Source organism: Heterodontus francisci, chromosome 17 (genome assembly GCF_036365525.1).
Source record: "Heterodontus francisci isolate sHetFra1 chromosome 17, sHetFra1.hap1, whole genome shotgun sequence".
In the NCBI taxonomy this organism is placed as follows: Eukaryota; Metazoa; Chordata; class Chondrichthyes; order Heterodontiformes; family Heterodontidae; genus Heterodontus; species Heterodontus francisci.
Genome location: NC_090387.1, coordinates 46465364 through 46488362, shown reverse-complemented (window position 1 = coordinate 46488362; position 22999 = coordinate 46465364). Strand labels below are relative to the sequence as shown.

Below are 22999 nucleotides of genomic sequence, written 5' to 3'. Positions count from 1 at the left end.
ATTACTGGGCCACAACGAAATGCAAGACTATAACTTCAATCAAGGACTACAGCGAGCTCGAGAAACAATAACCAGATATTGCCTCACTGTTATTTTTTCTGTCCCTATTTTGCAAGTTTGTATCTCACGCACATGCTAGTGTGAGCGGGTCGTAAATCCATAGGCGTGAACCGTATTAGAGTTTAAGTTTAAAGTTTAATAAAATTCATCTTTGTGCTTTAAACCAAAGAAAGGCTGTTTGTGCTCACTTTTCCTTCTAATTGGAAACTGTGAGCAAGGATTCACATGAAGGGGAGCTCAAAACACTGTGTTTAAAAATTAAACCCTGTTACAATAAGACCAGGTAAAGATAGCAAAAGACCCCTAGACATTGCTCACCTGGTCCTAACAATAGTAACGAAAATTAGGGATTTGCTTTTTTCACTTTTCACTTGCCCCTCTTCACACTTGACTAGGGTGCAGTTATTCTCATCAATTGCTGGTGTGCTTTGCTCCCTGCATGATTACTCATTTTTCCACCAGTTTAAAATCATATCCATAATAAACAACTTGATAGCTTTTCATATTTCAGTTGTGGCTCAGTCAATAACAATCACCTGAGTCAAAAGGTTGTAGATCCAAGTCCCGCTCTAGGGATATGAGGACAAAAATCTAGGCTGAGGCTCCGTTGCAATACTAAGGTAGGGCTGCAGTGTCCAAAATGCTGTCTTTCAGAGGCGATGTTAGACTGAGGCCCTGTCTGCCCCCCTCAGGTGTATGTAGCTGAGCCCATGGCATTATTTCGAGAAGCAGGGGAGTTTTCCCCAGTATCTTAGCCAACGTTTATCCCTCAATTGATTGCAAAAGAGGATGATCTGGCCATTATTGCATTGCTGTTTGTGGGAGCTTGCTGTGCTCAAATTGGCGGTTCGTACATTACAACAGTGATTGCACTCCAAAATGTCCTTCATTGGCTGTAAACCGTTATGGGACATCCTGATTAGGTGAAAGGTTCTATATAAATGCATGTTTTCTTTTTCTCTAAGCATGGAAGAGTGCCTATTTCAATGCTCTTAAGTGAAAATAATTTATCTCTTGGGGGTGGGGGAGTCTTTTCACCTTTGTAAAATGCCATGGGAAGTTTTCAGTTTGAAGAAAAATCAGGTACCAGTTGAATAGTTGTTTACTTATTGTTTTGTTGGTGAGGGGGATAAAGTATTAAACCACTAATTTCATATTTAGGCTCCACAAATTTCTATATTTTGTTTATTAGAAAACAGTTGACAGAAGATTTTCTTAAATCTCAAAACCAGATCTGGCATGGCATCAGGAAATTGTGACAGTTGGCAAATCAAAATTTAAAAGCTGTTCAGGAATGAAATTACCTTTTAGGGGTGTGGGAGAAAGTAGGTATAAATAACAAAATGAAGAAACTTATTTGTTGATGTTGCCTGATAAATTGAGAAAACATTGAAGTCATGAGCTTTGTGGCAGTTTTATGGTGATCTTCGATGCTGTGCCTTCACCCTTCAAAATAAGTGTTAATTGATCCCATCCAGATATAGATGTCTTCCTTTTTTTGAGAGAAGGTAGAATGATGTTTCTCAGCTCTTCAGAACATCAAATTATCTGAGTTTATTTTTGGGTAAAAGCAAAATACTACGGATGTTGGAAATCCTGAAATAAAAACAGATGATGCTGAAAATACCCAGCAGGTCAGGTAGCATCTGTGGAGGGAGAAGCAGAGTTAACATTTCAGGTCCATGAGTTTAACTCTGTTTCTCTCTACAGATGTTGCCTTGATTTGAGTATTTCAAGTATTTTCTGAGTTTATTTTTAGATGGTGATTGTGTTGCATATTAAGTGAAGTTCTTGTTTAAAATTGCACAATCTCATGTGCTGCTTTCATAGATGCCTTCCTCTTTGTATAGGTGGATGCTATACTGAGCCTGGTGTCGACATTGATTCAGGATCAGCCAGATCAGCCTGCAGAAGATCCTGACCCAGAAGATTTTGCTGAAGAGCAAAGTCTTGTTGGTAGATTTATTCATTTATTTCAATCTGAAGATCCTGACCAACAGTACCTGGTATGTTAACTTGCTGAATTTAGATCTTGTACCTTTCTTTCCTTTAATAAATCAAAGAACCATAGAATGTTTACAGCACAGAAGAAGCCCATTTGGCCTGTTGTGTCTGTGATGGCTCTCTGGAAGAGCAACTCACCTAATCCCACTCCCATGCCTTATCCCCATAGTCCTGCAAATTTTTAAACTTCAGATAATTATCCAGTTCTCTTTTGAAGGCCTCGGTTGAATCTTCCTCCATCGCACTCTCGGGCAAAGCATTACAGATCCTAATCACTCGTTGCGTTTAAAAAAAAAAAAGTTTTTCCTCATGTCGTCTCTGGTTCTTTTGCTAATCACCTTAAATCGGTGTTCTCTGGTTCTCGACCTTTCCACTTAGGGAGAAGCTATTCCCATATCTACTGTGTCCAGACCCTTCATAATTTGAACATCTCTATCAAATCTCCTCCAAGGAGAACAGCCCCAGCTTCTGCAATCTATTCACTTAACTGAAGTTCCTTATCCCTGGAACTGTTCTTGTGAATCTTTTCTGCAGCCTTTCTAATGTCTTCACATCCTTCCTAAAGTGTGGTGCCCAGAGTTGGACGCAGTAATCCAGGGGATGCCAAGCCAGTGTTTTATACGGGTTCTTTGTAACTTACTTGCTTTTGTACTTTATATGCCCCTATTTATAAAGCCCAGGATCTCGTGTGCCTTATTAACCGCTTTCTCAACCTGCCCCGTCACTTTCAGTGATTTGTGCACATATACCCCCAGGGCCCTCTGCTTCTGCAACCCCTTTAGAATTGTACCCTTTATTTTATATTGCTTCTCCTCGTTCCTCCTACAAAAATGAATCACTTCACAGTACTACTTTCCATTAAATTTCATCTGCCACTTGTCCACCCATTCCACCAGCTTAAGTTCTCTTGAATTTTATCACCATCCATCTCTCAGTTTACAATACTTTGTCATCTGCTAATTTTGAAATTATACTCTGTACACAAATCTAAGTCATTAATATAGATGAAGAAAAGCAGTGGTCCTAATTTGGGGAAGATGTCTACAGATAAGTGACAGGTCAAGATTTATAGGGGTCAGGAGGCTTGACTCCCGCGATGTTTTTGGTTTCACTTTGGACAGGCAGTTGGGGTATGGACAGAGTTTTGAAAAGGTGTTAAAGAATCAACCTGCCGAGGACAAACCCCAACTCGGCCTGTTCCAGCTCTTTGAAAAAGCCTGCCAGTTTTTCCATTTCTTTAAGAAGCTCTGAGAAGCAAGTATAAGAAACAGACTGAATCCCCTATTGCTGCATTTCTCCCGGAAAGCCTGCCCAAACTGATCTTCAGCGCCACCTAAAAAGAACTGTTCTAGGAAGACCCCAGTGACAGCCATCTATGCGTATTAGGGACGCCAAACCGGAATAAAAAGAAATCTGACATCTTGCCATTTTTTTTGTTCAGGAATTAGCAAGTATTTGGCCAAAGTATTCTTTTTTGTCTTTTTTTGTGTAATAGATCTCAAAAATAAAATCTTTTTCGGTGTGTGTGGGTCTAAGGTAAAAAGTGATCTTTCATATTTCGTGCTTTGCTTTGTTGCTGGTTAAGATTTGTTTTATGATAAACGGATACTTTTGTTTATTACAGAAACCTGGTTAGTGTATTTTATGTTTTGGTTAAAAATAGAGTCTATGATTGACCGTATCGGTAATGGGAAAAATTTTAAATACATGCCTCCTGTGGAGAAGTGCAATTAGAAAAACCGTGCACTCCTCCCGCCTTGGTCGTAACATATAATTGGGGGCTCTTTGCAGGATAACCCAACACTGAGCAATTATAAGTGGGGTAATAATTGAATAAGGAAAAGTTTTTTTTTTAAAAAAAGGAGGTTTCTTGTGCAATAAAGTCTGCACTGCCGGAATGTCTTTGTCAGTTATGACCTTTCTGGGGAAGGAGGATGTATCTGAGTGATTTGAGAAACTTAACCAAGGTTAGACTAAAGGAATTGGCAGAAAAGTTGGCATTAAAGTTAAAACCAGGAGCTAAGAAAGCAGACATAGTTGAAGTAATAGCACAGCATTTGAAATTGGAAGAAGGCGGCAGCAAACCAGAGGGTAGTACTGTTGAATTAGCTAAGATTCAGTTACAGATGAAGCAGCTTGATATTGACAAAGATAAAGAAATGGAAATGAAAAAGCTTGGGCAGGAAAAAGAATTTAAAAAAAACTTAAGCTTGAACAGGAAAAAAAGGCTTGACTATGAAAAAAACTTGAATTGACAGAGAGGAAAGAGCTAAAGAGAGAGCATTTCAAAGGGAATGTGAAGTTAAAAAGCTGGAGCTCAGTCAAAAGAGTGGCCTCGGCACCAACAGAAATTCTGGTGAGGAAAGATCTGACTCCAGCCCAAGATCCAGTGGAGAGCTGTTCAAAATTGTACAAGCCCTCCCTAAGTTTCAGGAAAGGGGAGGGGGAGACTGGTGGGGGGGAAAGGGAGCTGAGGGGAAGACGGGTGGGGTGGGTGGGGGAGGGGGGAAGGGAGCGGTGGGGGGGACGGGTTGGGGGGGGGTGTTGATGGAGAGGAGGGGGAGACGGGGGTGGGGGGGGGTTGATGGAGAGGAGGGGGAGACGGGGGTGGGGGGGGGTTGATGGAGAGGAGGGGGAGACGGGGGTGGGGGGGGGGTTGATGGAGAGGAGGGGGAGACGGGGGTGGGGGGGGTTGATGGAGAGGAGGGGGAGACGGGGGTGGGGGGGGTTGATGGAGAGGAGGGGGAGACAGGGGTGGGAGGGGGGAAGGGAGAGGAGAGAGTCAAAGGTCGGGATTTTACCCTTGGCGACAGGAGCTGTCCATTGACTGAAAAGTGGGTGGCGAGCCCGCTTCTGCCTGACCTGGGTCCCCGGCTTTTAACTGTTCTGAGGCGGGACTTGCACCCGCTTGAGGCAGTGGGGAGGGGGTTAAAATTCTGGCCAAAGAGTCATTTACTTACAGCATAGAAGGAGGCCATTCTGTCCATCAAGCCCGTGCCGGCTCCCCTGTGAAGACAGTGAGTATAGAACATTTAAAGTAAATGCAAGTAGAAAGAAGAATTTTGCATATCCAAATGGGCTGCTATAGAAATCAATGGAGGGACTTTTTAAAAAATGTCCATATAGTTTTATTCAGGTGGTAGTTTGTACTGTTGCATTTCATGTAAACTCTTTATGGGTGAATTGCAGATAAGGGTGGCATTTCTATTGAGTTACTGTTCAAGCTACTATCTCAAAAATCTAAGTAAATTTGCTATTCCCAAAATTATGTGCATGGTATCTGATCGAATGTTGTTGTACATGTTTGTTCCAAATGAAATAGTGTTTCATACTGATTTTCTGTTTAACTTCATTTTTCTTTAAACAGATTTTAAACACTGCCAGAAAACACTTTGGTGCTGGTGGAAATCAAAGAATTCGTTTCACTTTACCACCACTGGTCTTTGCTGCCTACCAGCTGGCCTTTTGCTACAAAGAGAATTCAAAAGTGGTAAGCTGGAAGCTTTTAATAGGTGTAAAACTTTCATTTTAATGAGCAAAGAAGAAAACTTTTATCGGGCCACCAGTTGAGTTTGATCTTTTCCTGGGTAGCTAAATCAGTATGTGTGCCACCTTGATCATTTCGACTTAAAAGCTGCTGGTCCAGATGCTTATGATAAGAGGTAGATTTTTCTCAAGCAGCTGATTAACTTAAAAACAAAAAGGGGCAATTACTTGGCTGGGAGTGTACTACAGGCCTCCAAACAGTCAGGGAGAGATAGAGGAGCAGATATGTAGGCAAACCTCAGGTGTAAAAATAAAAACAACTTGCCTAATATCAACTGGGATAGTCTTAGTGTAGAAGGCTTAAAGGAGACGGAATTCTTAAAATGCATACAGGAGAGCTTTTTGAGCCCGTACGTAGAAAGTCCTACAAGAGAAGGGGCAGAACTGGATCTAATCCTAGGGAATGAAGCTGGACAAGTGGTAGAAGTTTCAGTGGGGTAAGCATTTCGGGGATAGTGACCATAACTCTAAGATTTAAGGTAGTTATGGAAAAGGACAAAGATGGGCTGGAAATAAAGATACTGAATTGGGCCGATTTCAATATGATAAAACAGGATCTGGCCAAAGTGGACTGGGAGCAGCTACTTGTAGGAAAGTCGACATTAGACCAGTGGGAGTCATTCAAAGAGGAAATAGTGAGGGTTCAGAGCCAACATGTACCCGTTAATGTGAAGGGTAGGACCAACAAGTCCAGGGAACCCTGGATGTCAAGGGATATGGAGGATTGGATCAGGAAAAAAAGGAGGCTTATGGCAGATTTGGAGAGCTGAAAACAGCGGAGGCACTAGAGGAGTATAGAAAGTGTAGTGGGGTACTAAAAAAAGTAATTAGGAGAGTGAAGAGGGGACATGAAAGAACACTGGCGGGCAAGATAAAGGAAAATCCTAATGCATTTTATAAGTATATTAAGGGCGAGAGGATAACCAGGGAAAGAGTGGGGCACGTTAGGGATAAACCAGGAAATTACAGGCCGGTGAGTCTAATATCAGTGGTTGGGAAACTATTGGAAAATATTCTGAGGGACAGGATTAATCTCCACGTGGAGAGGCAGGGATTAATAGGGATAGTCAGCATGGCTTTGTCAGGGGAAGATCGTGTCTAACTAACTTGACTGTATTTCTCGAGGTGGTGACTAGATGTGCAAATGAGGGTAAAGCAGTTGATGTAGTCTACATGGACTTCAGTAAGGCTTTTAATAAAGTCCTGCATGGAAGATTGGTTAAGAAGGTAAGAGTCCATGGGATCCAGGGCAATTTGGCAAAGTGGATCCAAAATTGACTTAGTGGCAGGAGGCAGAGGGTGATGGTCGAGGGTTGTTTTTGCGAGTGGAAGCCTGTGACTAGTGGTGTATCGCAGGGATCGGTGCTGGGACCCTTACTGTTTGTAGTGTACATTAATGATTTAGACGTGAATATAGGAGGTATGATAAGCAAGTCCGCAGATGACACGAAAATTGGTGTCGTAAATAGTGAGGAGGAAAGCCTTAGATTGCGCAATGATATAGATGGGCTGGTAAGTGGGCAGAGCAGTGGCAAATGGAATTTAATCCTGAGAAGGGTGAGGTGATGCATTTTGGGAGGACTAACAAGACAAAGGAATATACAATGAATGGTAGAAGCCTAGGAAGTACAGAAGGTCAGAGGGATCTTGGTGCACTTGTCCATAGATCACCGAAGGCAGCAGCGTAGGTAGATAAGGTGGTTAGGAAGGCATATGGGATACTTGCCTTTATTAGTCGAGGCATAGAATATAAGAGCAGGGAGGTTATGATGGAGCTGTATAAAATGCTAGTTAGGCCACAGCTGGAGTACTGTGTGCAGTTCTGGTCACCACACTATAGGAAAGGTGAGATTGCACTGACAGGGTGCAGGGGAGATTCACCAGGATGTTGCCTGGGCTGGAGCATTTCAGCTATGAAGAGAGACTGAAAAGGCTAGAGTTGTTTTCCTTAGAGCAGAGAAGGGTGAGAGGGGACCTGATTGAGGTATACAAAATTATGAGGGGCATTGATAGGTTAGATAGGAAGAAACGTTTTCCCTCAGCAGAGGAGTCAATAACCAGGGGGCATAGATTTAAGGTAAGGGGCAGGAGGCGTAGAGGGGATTTGAGGAAAAACGTTTTCACCCAGAGGGTGGTTGGAATCTGGAATGCACTGCCTGAAGAGGTGGTAAAGGCAGGAACATTCAACATTTAAGAAGTATTTAGATGAGCACTTGAAACGCCATAGCATACAAGGCTACGGGCCAAGTGCTGGAAAATGGGATTAGAATAGTTAGGTGCTTGATGGCCGGCACAGACTTGATGGGCCGAAGGGCCTGTTTCTGTGCTGTATAATTCTGACTCTGTGATACAGTGTAGGTGGTCAGTGTATATTTGGATGATTTGGACTTGAGTTACAAGGAACACAATCTCAAAATTTGCAGGGCAAATAAAAATAGATTTGGCAAACCGTGAAGAGGGCAGTAAAAGACTTCAGGTTAATGAATTGGGAAGACAGGTGGCAGATGTAATATACTGTGGAGAACTGAGGTGGTTTACCAAGGCTCCTTAGACAGCACCTTCCAAAGCCGCAACCTCTACCACCTAGAAGGACAAGGGCAGCAGATGCATGGGAACACCACCACCTGCAAGTTCCCCTCCAAGCCACACACCATCCTGACTTGGAACTATATCGCTTTTCATTCACTGTCACTGCGTCAAAATCCTGGAACTCCCTTCCTAACAGCAGTTTGGGTGTACCTACCCCACATGGACTGCAGCGGTTTAAGAAGGCGACTCACGACCACTTTCACAAGGGCAATTAGGGATGGTCAATAAATGCTGCCTTAGCCAGCGACGCCCACGTCCCATGAACGAATATAAAGAAGAAAATTTAAGGAGCAAAAACAAAGAATGGGAGTATACACTTTATAAAAAAAAAAAGACACTGAAAGGTGTAGATAAACAGAGTTTTAAGTATATAATTCCCTGAAAGTGAATGTAGTTGGGTAAAGCCATAATAAAGTCTATAGAATTTTGCTTTTTGTAAGTGTGGCATAGAGTACAAAAGTATGGTGGTAGTAATGAATTTATACCGATACAGAGGACCCGTTGTGAAAATTTACATTAAAGCCATAGAGAGCATGCAGTGTAGATTCACCAGGATGATGGTAGGAATGGGAAGCTATAGTTAATGGGGAGAGACCAGGACTATTTTCACTGGAGCAGAGAAGACTAAGAGGAAGTTTAATAGATGTTAAAATGATAGTGAATAAGGCAAGACTTGTTTCTGGTTGAGAGTTGGTGCCAAGATGATATCAATTTCGAGTTATCACTGAGAAGAGAGGATAAGAGTTTCCAGATGATATGAAAATTGGTTCTGTGGTTGATCGTTAAGAAGGCTGTAGACTGCAGGAAGATATTAATGGGTGCTCAGGTGGGTAGAAAAATGGCAAATGGAATTCAATCCAGAGAAGTGTAAGGTAATGCCTTTGGGGAGGGCAAACAAGATCAGGGAATACACAATAAATGGTAGGATACGGAGACATGTAGAGGGACCTTGGAGTGCATGTCCACAGAACCATGAAGGTAGCAGGACAGGTAGATAAGGTAGTTAAGAAGGTATACAGGATACTTTCCTTTATTGGCCAAGGCATAGAGTGTAAAAGAGCAGGAAAGTTTTGCTAGAAGTGTATAAAACACCAGTTAGACTGCAGCTAGAGTACTGCATACAGTTCTGGCCACTGCATGACAGGAAGGATGTGATCCCACTCAAGAGGGTACAGAGGAGATTTATGAGAATGTTTCCAGGGTGGGAGAGTTTTAGCTATGACAAAAGATTGGATAGGTTACTGTTTCCTTTGGAACAGAGGAGGCTGAAGGGAGATTTAATTCTTCTTTGGCCTCCTTGTCTCGAGAGACAGTGGGTAAGCGCCTGGAGGTGGTCAGTGGTTTGTGAAGCAGCGCCTGGAGTGGCTATAAAGTCCAATTCTAGAGTGACAGACTCTTCCACAGGCGCTGCAGATAAAATTGGTTGCTGGGGCTGTTGCACAGTTGGCTCTCTCCTTGCGCTTCTGTCTTTTTTCCTGCCAACTGCTAAGTCTCTTTGACTCACCACACTTTAGCCCCGCCTTTATAGCTGTCTGCCAGCTCTGGCGATCACTGGCAACTGACTCCCACGACTTGTGATCAGTGTCACAGAACTTCATGTCACGTTTGCAGACGTCTTTAAAGCGGAGACATGGACGGCTGGTGGGTCTGATACCAGTGACTAGCTCGCTATACAATGTGTCTTTGGGGATCCTGCCATCTGCCATGCGGCTCACATGGCCAAGCCATCTCAAGCGCTGCTGGCTTAGTAGGGTGTATATGCTGGGGATGTTGGCCGCCTCGACTTCTGTGTTGGAGAAATGGTCTTGCCACCTGATGCCAAGGATTCTCCGAAGGCAGCGAGGATGGAATGAATTGAGACGTCGCTCTTGGCTGACATACGTTGTCCAGGCCTCGCTGCCGTAGAGCAAGGTACTAAGGACATAGGCTTGATACACTCGGACTTTTGTGTTCCGTGTCAGTGCGCCATTTTCCCACACTCTCTCTTGGCGAGTCAGGGCATAGCAGTGGAAGCCTTTCCCATGCGCTTGTTGATTTCTGCATCGAGAGACAGGTTACTGGTGATAGTTGAGCCTAGGTAGGTGAACTCTTGAACCACTTCCAGAGCGTGGTCGCCGATCTTAATGAATGGAGCATTTCTGACGTCCTGTCCCATGATGTTCGTTTTCTTCAGGCTGATGGTTAGGCCAAATCCGTTGCAGGCAGCCGCAATCCTTTTGATGAGTCTCTGCAGACACTCTTCAGTGTGGGATTTTAATGCAGCATCATCAGCAAAGAGGAGTTCCCTGATGAGGACTTTCTGTACTTTGGTCTTCGCTCTTAGACAGGCAAGGTTGAACAACCTGCCATCTGATCTTGTGTGGAGGAAAATTCCTTCTTAAGACTTGAACGCATGTGAGAGCAGCAGGGAGAAGAAGATCCCAAACAGTGTGGGTGCGAGAACACAGCCCTGTTTCACACCACTCAGGATAGGAAAGGGGTCTGATGAGGCGCCGCTATGTTGAATTGTGCCTTTCATATTGTCATGGAATGAGGTGATGATACTTAGCTTTGGTGGACATTCGATCTTTGCTAGGAGTCTGAAGAGACCATGTCTGCTGACGAGGTCAAAGGCTTTGGTGAGATCAATGAAAGCAATGTAGAGGGGCATCTGTTGTTCGCGGCATTTCTCCTGTACCTGGCGAAGGGAGACGAGCATGTCAATGGTGGATCTCTCTGCTCGAAAGCCACACTGTGCCTCAGCGTAGACACGCTCAGCCAGCTTCTGGAGCCTGTACTCAACCCTCCATCAATTTCAGCAAGTGTCTGCTTATAGGTGCTCAAGTAAGACCCCAGTTAACACCCTCCACCTGCATATAATCAAACAATTGATGCACAATTAATAGATTAACAGTCGAGGCAGAAATTCGCATCGCATTTAAAAATACTTGGATAATCACTAGAAGTGCCATAACCTACAGGGCTATAGACCAAGAGCTGGAAATTGGGATTAGGCTGTATAGCTCTTTTTCGGCTGGCACAGACATGGTAGGCTGAATGGCCTCCTTCTGTAAATCTTTTTCTGAGAGATTTCTTTGCACAGCAATGTTGGAGTATGATGTGCTTTGCCTTAGGTAGTGGTTGGGGCAGAAAGTATTGCTTTTTATAGGAAAATTTGTTCAATAAAGTGGGGTTTCAGCTTTAGTCCTGCCTCTGAGGGTCTTGGTTTCAAGCCCCCTCTCAAGGTTTGAAATCATAGTCTCAGCTAATGCTTCAGTGCAGCACTGAGGGGGTGCTATACTAGAGAGGATTTGTCTTCCATATGAGACACTAAACCAAGGCCTTGTTTTACTGTCTTGTCTCATGGCACTATTCAAAGAAAAGCCAGAGAGGCTTTCTGGTGTCCTGACTAATATTTATCCCTCAACTAACATCACTGAAACAGATTATCTGGTCATTTATCCGGTTGCTATTTGCAAATTGGCTGCCATATTTCTTGATATTACAGCAGTGAATAAACCTCAAAGTACTGCATTAACTGTAAAGTGCTTTGGAATGTCCTGAGATTGTACAAGGCACTATATAAATGCAAACTTGTTCATTCTTTTAAATAGAGGAAGATACAGGGCTATGAAGAGGAAACCGGACAGATGGATTAGTTCTCGATTGCTTGAGGAACAATCTGGCACAGATGTAGTAGACCGAATGGCTGCTTTCTGTGCTGTATCTGCACTGTAAAGTTCCATAGCTCTACTTTTCATTTAATAGATCTTTGTTTTAAACATTGTTTTTCTTCCTTTTTCCTTTTGGTTCACTGGGTATGCTGGCCACCTGCCTGTTGGCGGCAAAGATGGCTTGACCAGGTGGTCGAAAAGCAAGATAATTTCCATTGTAAAAATTGATTTAAAACAATGAACTGGATGCCTGATATTTGTTGCTGAACTTGGATTTAAATCTATTTTACTTTGCGGCCTGCAGTTAACCTTCTCATTTCTATAAATGGGGCTTTCATTCAGTAGTGTTGCCCATCAGTAAGTAGTCGCTAACAGGAAGATGCACGTGTTTAAAAAAAAAAAAAAATTTTCCCTGATCAGCTGAAAGTTGAGGATCAACTTGATGTCAACAAACTGAAAAGTTTGTAAGAATTTATACTACAATATAATCTTTCCCCATGTATACGTTGGTGAATGTAAACTTGCTTATATTTCTATTATAAACCATTCATTTGATTTCAAGGTTAGCATGGAAATTAATTTTACACTTGGTGCTGGTAGCCTTTAATAATGCTTCAGGTTACACTTGCTGGGTGTATTTGGGTGGCACTCTTGAGTTTTAGATGAAACTGAAGCTTTGTCCAGCCTACTTCGCGTTATCACATGAACTGAATCTACTAGTGTAAGTTTAGTAAATTAAAGTGAGCTGACTTACACTGGTAAATAGCTTGATCAATTCATAGTTCACACATTGCTTTGGCACCAGTTATAGTACAGGAGTTGATATAACATGGATATGCAGTTGACCCTCAATTTGAGACTTGACCTGAAACAATTACAGTGGCACAACTACTATTTAATTTGGTATCTCTAATCATATAACACTCACTTGGTCCCTCTTGAATGCTAATATGTAGTAAATTAGTTAATTGCCTTCCTGGTAACTGTTTCCAGACCATTGGTAATTTTCTGATGTCCTGTTGGATCTGAAGTTTCAGACCACATATCTTCCTCTTCATAAAGATTGCATAATTCAACCACTATTACGTTACCCATTTCTGTCCCTTTCCCAGTTCCTTTGCTGCAGAAACCCTCGTGCCTTTTTAATTTCCAGGCTCAATTACTCCAATGTTTTCCTTGCAAACCTCTTATCCTTCACCCCCTTCAAACCCTATAAGTTATTCAAAACTCAGCTGTGCACATTCTGGCCTCTTTGCTTTTCACTCTGTTATACATTGGTTCCCCATCCCTTAACATATTACATTTAAAATCCTTGTCTTTAGGCACCTCAAAGAACTCAGCCCTCTCTTGACAAGAACTCAACAAACCCTACCTGTTGAAGCTTTTCCAATATGTACCCCATCCTCCACTCAAAAACTCCGGTTCTTTTGATTCTGATCGTTTGTGTATGTTCCTGCCCCGTGCCCCACTACTGACGTTGATTTCAGCTGCGCGAGTCCCACAGTCTGGAATTCTCTCAACTCCTCTATCTTGTTCCCTACTAACAATTAATTTTCAAAAACTGTCTCCAAGATTTCAGCCTTGTCTCCTAACCCCTCTGTCCTTGTCTTGTGTCTTGTATATCCATGAAGCTCATTGCAGGAAGGTGGTTTAATTTCCACAGTGAATAATACTTGAGGGAAGTAAGTCAGTGAGAACAGAAACTGATGAGCAAACAGGCTGATAAGTGCTTGCATATGCTACAAGCATTGAGGTCTTCAGTGGCATACAAGATCAATAACACTAAATCTTTACCAGTTTGAGAGAACTGTGCCATGTTTTCTTTCAATATTGCCAATTGCAGTTTCCCCATACCCCTTAAATGTATATTTTTAAACCTAATAAAATTAAAGATCAGTTCATTGTAGGGATATCTTTTCACAATCTGTGTTTCTTCAGTAATGTTTCAATGATGGAAACTGAGAATTTGTGACTTTGAACCCAGCTACTAGGCCCTTTCCTATCCTGAGTGGTGTGAAACAGGGCTGTGTTCTCGCACCCACACTTTTTGGGATTTTCTTCTCCCTGCTGCTTTCACATGCGTTCAAATCCTCTGAAGAAGGAATTTTCCTCCACACAAGATCAGGGGGCAGGTTGTTCAACCTTGCCCGTCTAAGAGCGAAGTCCAAAGTACGGAAAGTCCTCATCAGAGAACTCCTCTTTGCTGACGATGCTGCTTTAACATCTCACACTGAAGAATGCCTGCAGAGTCTCATCGACAGGTTTGCGTCTGCCTGCAATGAATTTGGCCTAACCATCAGCCTCAAGAAAACGAACATCATGGGGCAGGATGTCAGAAATGCTCCATCCATCAATATTGGCGACCACGCTCTGGAAGTGGTTCAAGAGTTCACCTACCTAGGCTCAACTATCACCAGTAACCTGTCTCTAGATGCAGAAATCAACAAGCGCATGGGTAAGGCTTCCACTGCTATGTCCAGACTGGCCAAGAGAGTGTGGGAAAATGGCGCACTGACACGGAACACAAAAGTCCGAGTGTATCAGGCCTGTGTCCTCAGTACCTTGCTCTACGGCAGCGAGGCCTGGACAACGTATGCCAGCCAAGAGCGACGCCTCAATTCATTCCATCTTCGCTGCCTTCGGAGAATACTTGGCATCAGGTGGCAGGACTATATCTCCAACACAGAAGTCCTTGAAGCGGCCAACACCCCCAGCTTATACACACTACTGAGTCAGCGGCGCTTGAGATGGCTTGGCCATGTGAGCCGCATGGAAGATGGCAGGATCCCCAAAGACACATTGTACAGCGAGCTCGCCACTGGTATCAGACCCACCGGCCGTCCATGTCTCCGTTATAAAGACGTCTGCAAACGTGACATGAAATCGTGTGACATTGATCACAAGTCGTGGGAGTCAGTTGCCAGCATTCGCCAGAGCTGGCGGGCAGCCATAAAGACAGGGCTAAATTGTGGCGAGTCGAAGAGACTTAGTAGTTGGCAGGAAAAAAGACAGAGGCGCAAGGGGAGAGCCAACTGTGCAACAGCCCCAACAAACAAATTTCTCTGCAGCACCTGTGGAAGAGCCTGTCACTCCAGAATTGGCCTTTATAGCCACTCCAGGCGCTGCTTCACAAACCACTGACCACCTCCAGGCGCGTATCCATTGTCTCTCGAGATAAGGAGGCCCAAAAGACTTGCGAAAAAATGGAAGGTCAATAAACCGATGATGTCAGAATTATTGCCAAAAGGCAGTTTATTCCCTAACTTCGTGCTGTGACCTGAATAAAGGCACAAAGTAAATACCGTTTTTAAGAAGACTAGCTTCTAAACTTTGGAAATCAGACTTAATTCCTCAAATAACTGGAGCCTTTATTTATTTATCTCATCTTCCAGGATGAAAAATGGGAAAAGAAGTGCCAGAAGATATTTTCTTTTGCCCACCAGACTATCAGTGCCCTGATTAAAGCCGAGCTTGCCGAGTTACCTCTTCGCCTGTTTCTGCAGGGAGCACTTGCAGCTGGGGATGTTGGGTTTGAGAATCATGAAACTGTGGCTTATGAGTTCATGTCACAGGTAAGAATTAACACTTATTCATGTTTGTGACAGGAATTTTAAAAGTATAGAGGAAAAGTCCTGGGTGTAAGGTCGAAATTAGGTTAGTTTTAAAGTAAAATGAGTAATTAATACTTGGCAGGTTTGTTCCTTCCACAGGTCTCGAGGATTCCCAGCAAAATAAGATTGTACATATGGCACGTACTGATGGTAGCACACACATTTTTGCAATAACTGTTGGTGTAACTTTATAATGAAGCCTGCATTCTGAATATGCTGTACCTGTTGTTTTCAAAACCTTGTATTGATGACACTTGTTTTTAAAAAAATATATATATGCTGTTTTCTAGGCATTCTCTTTGTATGAAGATGAAATCAGTGATTCCAAGGCACAGCTGGCAGCAATCACATTGATAATTGGAACATTTGAGCGTATGAAATGTTTCAGTGAAGAGAACCATGAGCCTTTGAGGACACAATGTGCACTGGCTGCTTCAAAGTTGCTTAAAAAGCCTGATCAGTGCCGTGCTGTTAGCATCTGTGCTCATTTGTTTTGGTCTGGGCGGAACACAGATAAGAATGGAGAGGAGGTAATACAAACATCATATTACACCTTTATAGCATTGAATGTTTGATTATCAATAAACTCCTGAAAATGTAATCTGACCATTGTGTTCATATTTATTAACCTAGTTTCAGAGCTTGCTGTAAAATTAGAAATGAGAGACTTATTTCAGCTAATTCTCAACATGTGCATTGTTGCATTGGATGCCCCATTTAGTTTCTACAATAAATAATATCTTAACAATGCTAATTTATTCAGTTTGACTGCATACTCCAAAAAGCTCAAGTTTTGGTGCTCAAGGTGTAACAAACTGAAATTTCAGTTTGTATTAGTATTCAAGGCGAATAGTTTGCGGAAGTAATATTCTTCACCACCTCGATCTTTCCCAACCATGTAGCTGGTGTAACACCATGTACATGTGAGAATATAAAACTGGAGCACTGTGTTACACTTTTGAGGAAACCTGGCATTTTGGGCCCTTGTTATAATTCAATTTGTCTTGTTTCTTCTAGCGTATGCATATTTTTGCCCTTTTATAGGCTGTGTACTTCACTTCTGATTTTCAGGGATTACGTTGTGACATGGATATAGGCTTAACAAGTGAGACTTTATGAAACCTATATCTTGGGGATAAAAGCAAAAATAGACTTGTTTTGGAATATTCCTTCTAATGTTCACTAGCAGGATGTGTTTTTGGATAATCCAAGGGTGCAAAAAGTACTGGTACTGTGGACCAAAATATATTGAATTGTTTCTTTGCTATATCTGTGCTTAAATTAACGTATTGAATTGTTTAATTCCCGTTTTCCCTTCAAAGATTCATGATGGCAAGAGAGTAATGGAATGTCTTAAGAAAGCTTTGAAGATAGCCAATCAGTGCATGGATCCATCACTACAAGTACAGCTCTTCACTGAAATCCTTAATCGTTACATATACTTTTATGAGAAAGAAAATGAGGCGGTAAGCTTAAACCAGTGATTATTGTATTATAATTTACATTGACAATTCTCTCTAACGGAGGGTAATTTGTGATAACGTATAGCCTTTTTCAAATGAATAACTATAGTGCCTCTTGTACGATACAGATTAGGTGAGCTGTGTTTGTTACAAGTCTGTTTGGCTGATGTGCAATATTTCTTCTCATCATTATGATGGATATATTGGAATAAATTAAGTAGCTGAAAATTTCATAGGTCTATCAGCATCTGGAAAGAGAAATGACCTGTTAATGTTTTAAGTAGGAAACATTAAAACTGGGAAGTGAAGGGAGGCAAGCCCTTCTAAATAGCTGTAATAGAAAGGATAGTAAGCAGTAAAGGTCACTGGTCAACTGTAAGTACTTATACAAAGAAGCAGTGAATGAGTTTTAATGACTTAGGCACTGCATTTTTAAAAAACTTGCAGGTAGTGCAGAGTGATAAACAAGAGTCATAAGCTCTGAAAAGGTCCTAGAAAACAAGAGGGGTGGGTCTAAACCTCTTGACAGTAGTTGTTAGGGAGCAGAGAGTTCTCCCCTCACTTTCTTTGGTCAATCCTATAGAAACACTCCCTTTTTCACTCCTGATGGAGTTTCTGTGTGAAAGTCAACTTTTCTCCTTTCAGGTGCTGACAAACTTGCTGCTTCTGTTCCAGCTGAGGCAGTACTGGGGGGGATTATAATTGGTTTTGGCCACTTTAGACAGTTCAGGGAAAAATTAACCAGGGTTCCTAATCTGATCACTAGCCACTGAGATCAACTGATAAGGCAACAAGATTAGGTTCAGCTGTGATTGCTCCATCCCCCATAGTTGTATAGTCTGGTTAGTTATTTTCTTGGTTCACACATGAACAATGGCTACCTGGGCAAGGTGTACTAAGGCCACCAACATCTGTGAGACCATACCTTAATATGAGCCACTGTGTCGAAAAGAGGTAATGGGAGGGCAACACCATCTTTAATCAGAACTGTTAATCTAACACTTGCATGAATTCTCCCCATCTCCAAAACCTTTTAAAGATTTGAAAATGTACAAGTTGCATATGTCACTTTTAACATTTAATAAAAAGGCACTTCATAAATAAACTTAATGAAAATGGGCACCAGGAAGGAAGAGATTAGGAGAGGTGATTAAAGGCTAGGTCAAAAAGTAATTTTGACAAGATTTTAAAAAGAGGCAGAGAGGCATACCCAAAGACTTGAACTGAGGCAGCCGAAGACTCTGAATTCCAATGGTGATTGATGTCATATGAATGGTGTGGTCAGAAGTTTATAGAGTTGGAGGAGATTGCAAAGATGGGGTGAGGCAATGTAATAGCAATTATAGGTGGTGACAAGGATTTTGTAGTATATGCACTAGGAGATGAGGATGATAGGTGAGTTGAGCTCAGTGTGCGACAGGAAAACCGTTTTAGACAAACTAGAAATTATGGGAGTTCAACAAAGACAGAAAGTGGTTAGAGTCTGGAGATGCCAAAGGGTTTCAATAATATGGTAGGCAATGGTGCAAAGGCAGAAGAAAGTGGTCTTGTTGATGGGTAGAATGTGGGTGTTGAAGCTTAAATTGGTTGGGATGCCAGGATTGCAAATGGTCTGGTTCAGGTCATGTGGTCGGGAGGAGGATGGCATCAGTGTGGGGAAATACAGTTTGAATCCGACCAATTGGGTTTCTGCTCCACCTAGGCATCAAAACAGCTCCAAAGTCAAATATGACATCCTCTCTTACTGGTGCATTATCGCTTATCACCCTTTTTGACCTTTATGCAGCCTTTGACACAGTTAACCACATTATCCTCCTCCACTGCTCTCCTCCATTGTCCAACACAGTGGGATTGCCCTTGTTTGAACCTATACAATCGTAGCTGGAGCATCTCAGCAATAGCTTCTCTTCCCATGCATGCACTGTTACTTCTGGAATCTCGGATCAAACCCTGGCTCTTTCCTCTTCCTCATTTATCTGCTGCCACTTGGTGATATCATCCAATAATATGAATGGTGTCCTTTTTTAAGTATTTATGGTGCTTCTAAATGGAATGTTCTGTTTGGACTTTTAAAAATTGAGATATTTCAAAGTTAATGATTTTTCCACAAACTTTTATTGCAGGTGACTATTCAAGTCTTAAATCAGCTTATTCAAAAAATAAGAGAAGATCTCCCAAACTTAGAATCCAGTGAAGAAACCGAGCAAATTAACAAACACTTTCACAACACACTGGAGCATCTCCGTCTGCGGAGAGAATCACCTGAAGCTGATGGACCAATTTATGAAGGTCTTGTCTTGTAACTTAGCCCCATGCAAATTATAGATTCCAGAAAACAAAATCACTATCACACCACCTCCTCTGTAGTAGATGGTTTCAGAATGTGCCTTTTAGACATGCCAAGACAATAGGATTGCCATTGAATTGTATCATATACAGTATATATATTATATTCTATCTATTGACCCATACTTTCAAGGAAGACATTCCTTTGAATTTAGCCAGTGAAAATAAAAATCTTTCAAGGTGTCGCTAAGGGAGATTTTATTTTATCTTCCACAGCATGACTTGTATTTACCTTTATTCACATGCATTTCAACTTGAGCAAAGATGAATCAAGATGAGTAAATTGATTTTTTTTAATTAAATTGTCTGTATTGCAGTTTAATTATTTAATCTCTATAGCTGAATGCCTAAAAATTGCTTAACAGCTGTTTCGGTAAACTTCTGCAGTGGTTCACCAAGCTTTGTGTATGAGCCACGTTATTTAAAAGCCAGGGGTTTATTTAAGTGAAATATTTGCACATGTGGAAATGTTTTCTCCCCAAGATAGAAGTTATGAAATATCCTGTTGGATAGAACAGTAATTGTTTGAAAGAAGTGAATGTGTGGATTAGATCATATGGATGTAGGTTAACGGGTCCAGTTACCTCTTAAATACAGTATAACAATTGTAACTATATCTGATTTTACAATTCAGGAGTTTCAGTTGTGCTAATTGTAAAGCAAGGAATTACATGGGCACAGTAAATGTGCAAGGATAAACTATCAGAATTTGTATTTATTGCAGAAGTGTTAGAAGCAAGATTTCTATACTGACTTAATTACACTCATCAATCCTTCGTAATATGTTAATATAACTGCTCTCTTTGGAATCCAGACTAAACTAGAATGAAAGAAGTGTTGACCCTCCTTGGTCATGATCTTTTAAGACATTTGTTGTAACATTTCTCATGCTTTACACAATATATTGTACTATGTGAAACAAATTAACCAATTGAGATTAGTGTACTGCAACTCAGGACAAAATTATCAAACTGCCATTAAATGAGCTAAAACCGATCTTTTATGTGCTTCATTTTGTAAAACCAGTTGAAGCTTGTCTCACTGAGAATGAAAAGCAATCGAAGTATTTTGCCTTTACTTTTTATTGCAAATAGTATGTATGATAGCTAAAGAAGGACTCGGTGAATATTTCACAACTAGTTTTTGTCCAGGAAAACAAGCTAATTTTAAAAATAGTATTGAAATTGATGGAAATTAAAGTTCACAAAGATGAGCTTTTCTTGCCTAAATTTAGGTTTGGTTCATTGTATATCTCTTTTGTTCATCTCACTCTTTACAATATTTTGTGCATAACAAACTGGGAGTTGAGGAATCCCAAAACTCAAATTTTCCAGTGAGTAGCTAAGCCATACAGACCAGAAAGATTTATGGTTTGTTGTTTTCCCTACAGGGACAATGATCAAGTTCTGCTATTAACCATGGCTCCCTAGATTAGGAAAAAAACAATCGGGCAGGTTTTCCTGCTGCAAGCAGCTTTCCATAATTTCTGCTGGAAGTGCACATATTTAGACTTGGTGTGAAAGGATCAGATTTGACTGTAATGCTTTAGTGGTCAAATAGCCTGCTAAACATTCACTATCTGCCATAACTTCTAAGGATTGGATGACTTTGAAAGAGTTGGGGAGAAATTTGGCAAAGGTGGGGGAGAAGGGAAACAAGGTGGACCTTAGCTTTTTTTTTATTCAATCCTAATTGAAACTGTTAATGTGTGCAATACAAAAGTCATGATGTGGTAGAGTTTACAATATGGATAATGATTTGACTAACTTTTAACTGAATATTGCATGCAGTTGAATGATAGTTTCCGCGTCTGCTTCTTGAACACCCTCCAAGAACAAAATACAACACTCAAACTTTATATTAGCCTAGAACTGTGCGAATCTTGTCCTTCTCCAATCTCAAGTATTGATTGCAAAAGTGTGATGCATATGTTCCAGAAGTCCAGCTCACTTCGTGATTGTTCAATGCTATGTGAGATATCAAACTGACCAGTTTGTAAGGGTTGTCTTCCAATTAATGGATTATACCAGCAGAAATGGCATTCTTTTTGTGGTGACTGTCGATTACAGGCAATTTTTTTTTGTATAATGTGTTGATTAATTCATGTAAATCTGTTATGTGCATCTTTGTGACAGTTCATAATCCAGCAAACTCTCTTTCTGCCTACCCTAATTGTGGTTTGCCACCTAAAGGAGAAAGGTTTCTGCTTAGTAGTAATTCTTTTGACTGTATACTAGGCTGCATACCCACTGTAAAAGATGCAATCTTGTAGTTTGAGATGACAAAACTGATGAATAATTTGCCCTGTTGAATGTGCTAAATTATTCTTTATGAAACACGTGTTAAATTAACTAGTTTGCACACTATATCAGCATTTTGTGTTTTTAAAAAAAACATCTTCAGACAAAAGTCACCTCAAATTGCTCAACGAGAACCATTTGTATAGTTTGGAATTTAGGTTCTCAAACTATAGTAATTCATAGTTTAATAACCTGAAGAACAGCTATTGTTTTAAAGATTTCCAATTGTCTGTCTATGACTACAAATGGCACACTTTCAGTATCTGCCTTGTACAGTGTAGAAGTTAAGTTAGCTTGAGAGACTTCACACATTTTAAGGGTAGGGAAGTCTTGATTAGCTATACAATGAGAATCACCCAATATAAATTACACTGCTTTCAGTGAGTTAATGCCCGAATTTCTGTTTTTCTTCCTAAGTTTGTTAGTAAATTTCCTTAATCTATGTTGAAAGCTATTGCATTGTCTGTTTTAGGTATTGCTATTGCTTCTTCGCTAGAATGCTTACTCCTTTTTCTGCTGTAGGTGTAGTAGTAATGTTAAATTTATAGTAGCTGTAAAGACTTTATTCTTAAAGTAGGCACATCACGTACTTCATGTAAAATCTTAAGCTGCTAAGTTGATAAAAGGGTGGTGTTTGCTGTATTCAGAGGTTTATGATGTATTTGTATACATGTATCCTTGCAACTGAGCATGTATTCATTTCCCCACTTGAGAAATGAAGTATACTTTTTGAAATCACTGTAACATACTTGTAAGCTTTATAATTCCTTTGTAAATTAACTGGAGTATTATGGTCAATGTATTCAACAAAAAGCCTATTAAAATGCTTGACCAGGTTCTGGCAGTGTTCATTGTTTTAAAAAGCATATTGTTTGATAACCATTAGAATGAAATCCTGCCAGTAGGGATATTTCTAACAAAGGCATTCTTGATGGCATAGGACAAGGACTGCAGTTGAAGAAACTAGTGTGAAGTTAGGATGCAAGAAGGGTATCTGAGGCTCTGGTTTAATTATTTTAATGGGTTGAGATCCTGATAAAAGTGCAGGAACTCATGCTGAGTGTTTTTGGAATGTACTGCCTAAGGAATATCTTGGATTATACTTTGTAGGACTGTGCCTGACTGAAGTAGTGAGATTCGATGTTAAAGCAACATGTTGGGCAGGTCATGTATGTTATATGGCTGATTAGTATACTTGAATGGCCCAGCTGAAAAATCTGTAATGGAAATCCAAACTTGAAATGGTGAGACTAAAAATGAAAATGAGTGGAAGGACTGATAATGAGTTAGCTACATGAACAGACGCAGAGTGTGTGATGGAAAAATTTTGTATTGATGTCTGGTTATGATCATCTGTGTGCCCCTTTTAGAGTGCTTTTTGTTTCCAAGACTATATCTTTAGTGGCAGGTCATCAAGTCTTGAATTG

General features: G+C 41.0%; 1 protein-coding gene across 1 annotated transcript in view; it reads left to right on the top strand.

Annotated features, from left to right (window-relative positions):
- Positions 1 to 22408, top strand: part of vps35 (VPS35 retromer complex component) — a 106108-nt gene extending 83700 nt beyond the window's left edge. The window contains exons 12-17 of the mRNA XM_068049365.1: positions 1911 to 2066; positions 5432 to 5554; positions 15245 to 15424; positions 15754 to 15993; positions 16786 to 16929; positions 19050 to 22408. Coding sequence (XP_067905466.1) covers positions 1911 to 2066; positions 5432 to 5554; positions 15245 to 15424; positions 15754 to 15993; positions 16786 to 16929; positions 19050 to 19229 — 1023 coding nt within the window. The 3' untranslated portion in view covers positions 19230 to 22408. The remainder of the gene's footprint in view (positions 1 to 1910; positions 2067 to 5431; positions 5555 to 15244; positions 15425 to 15753; positions 15994 to 16785; positions 16930 to 19049) is intronic.
- The last annotated feature ends 591 nt before the right edge of the window (positions 22409 to 22999 follow it).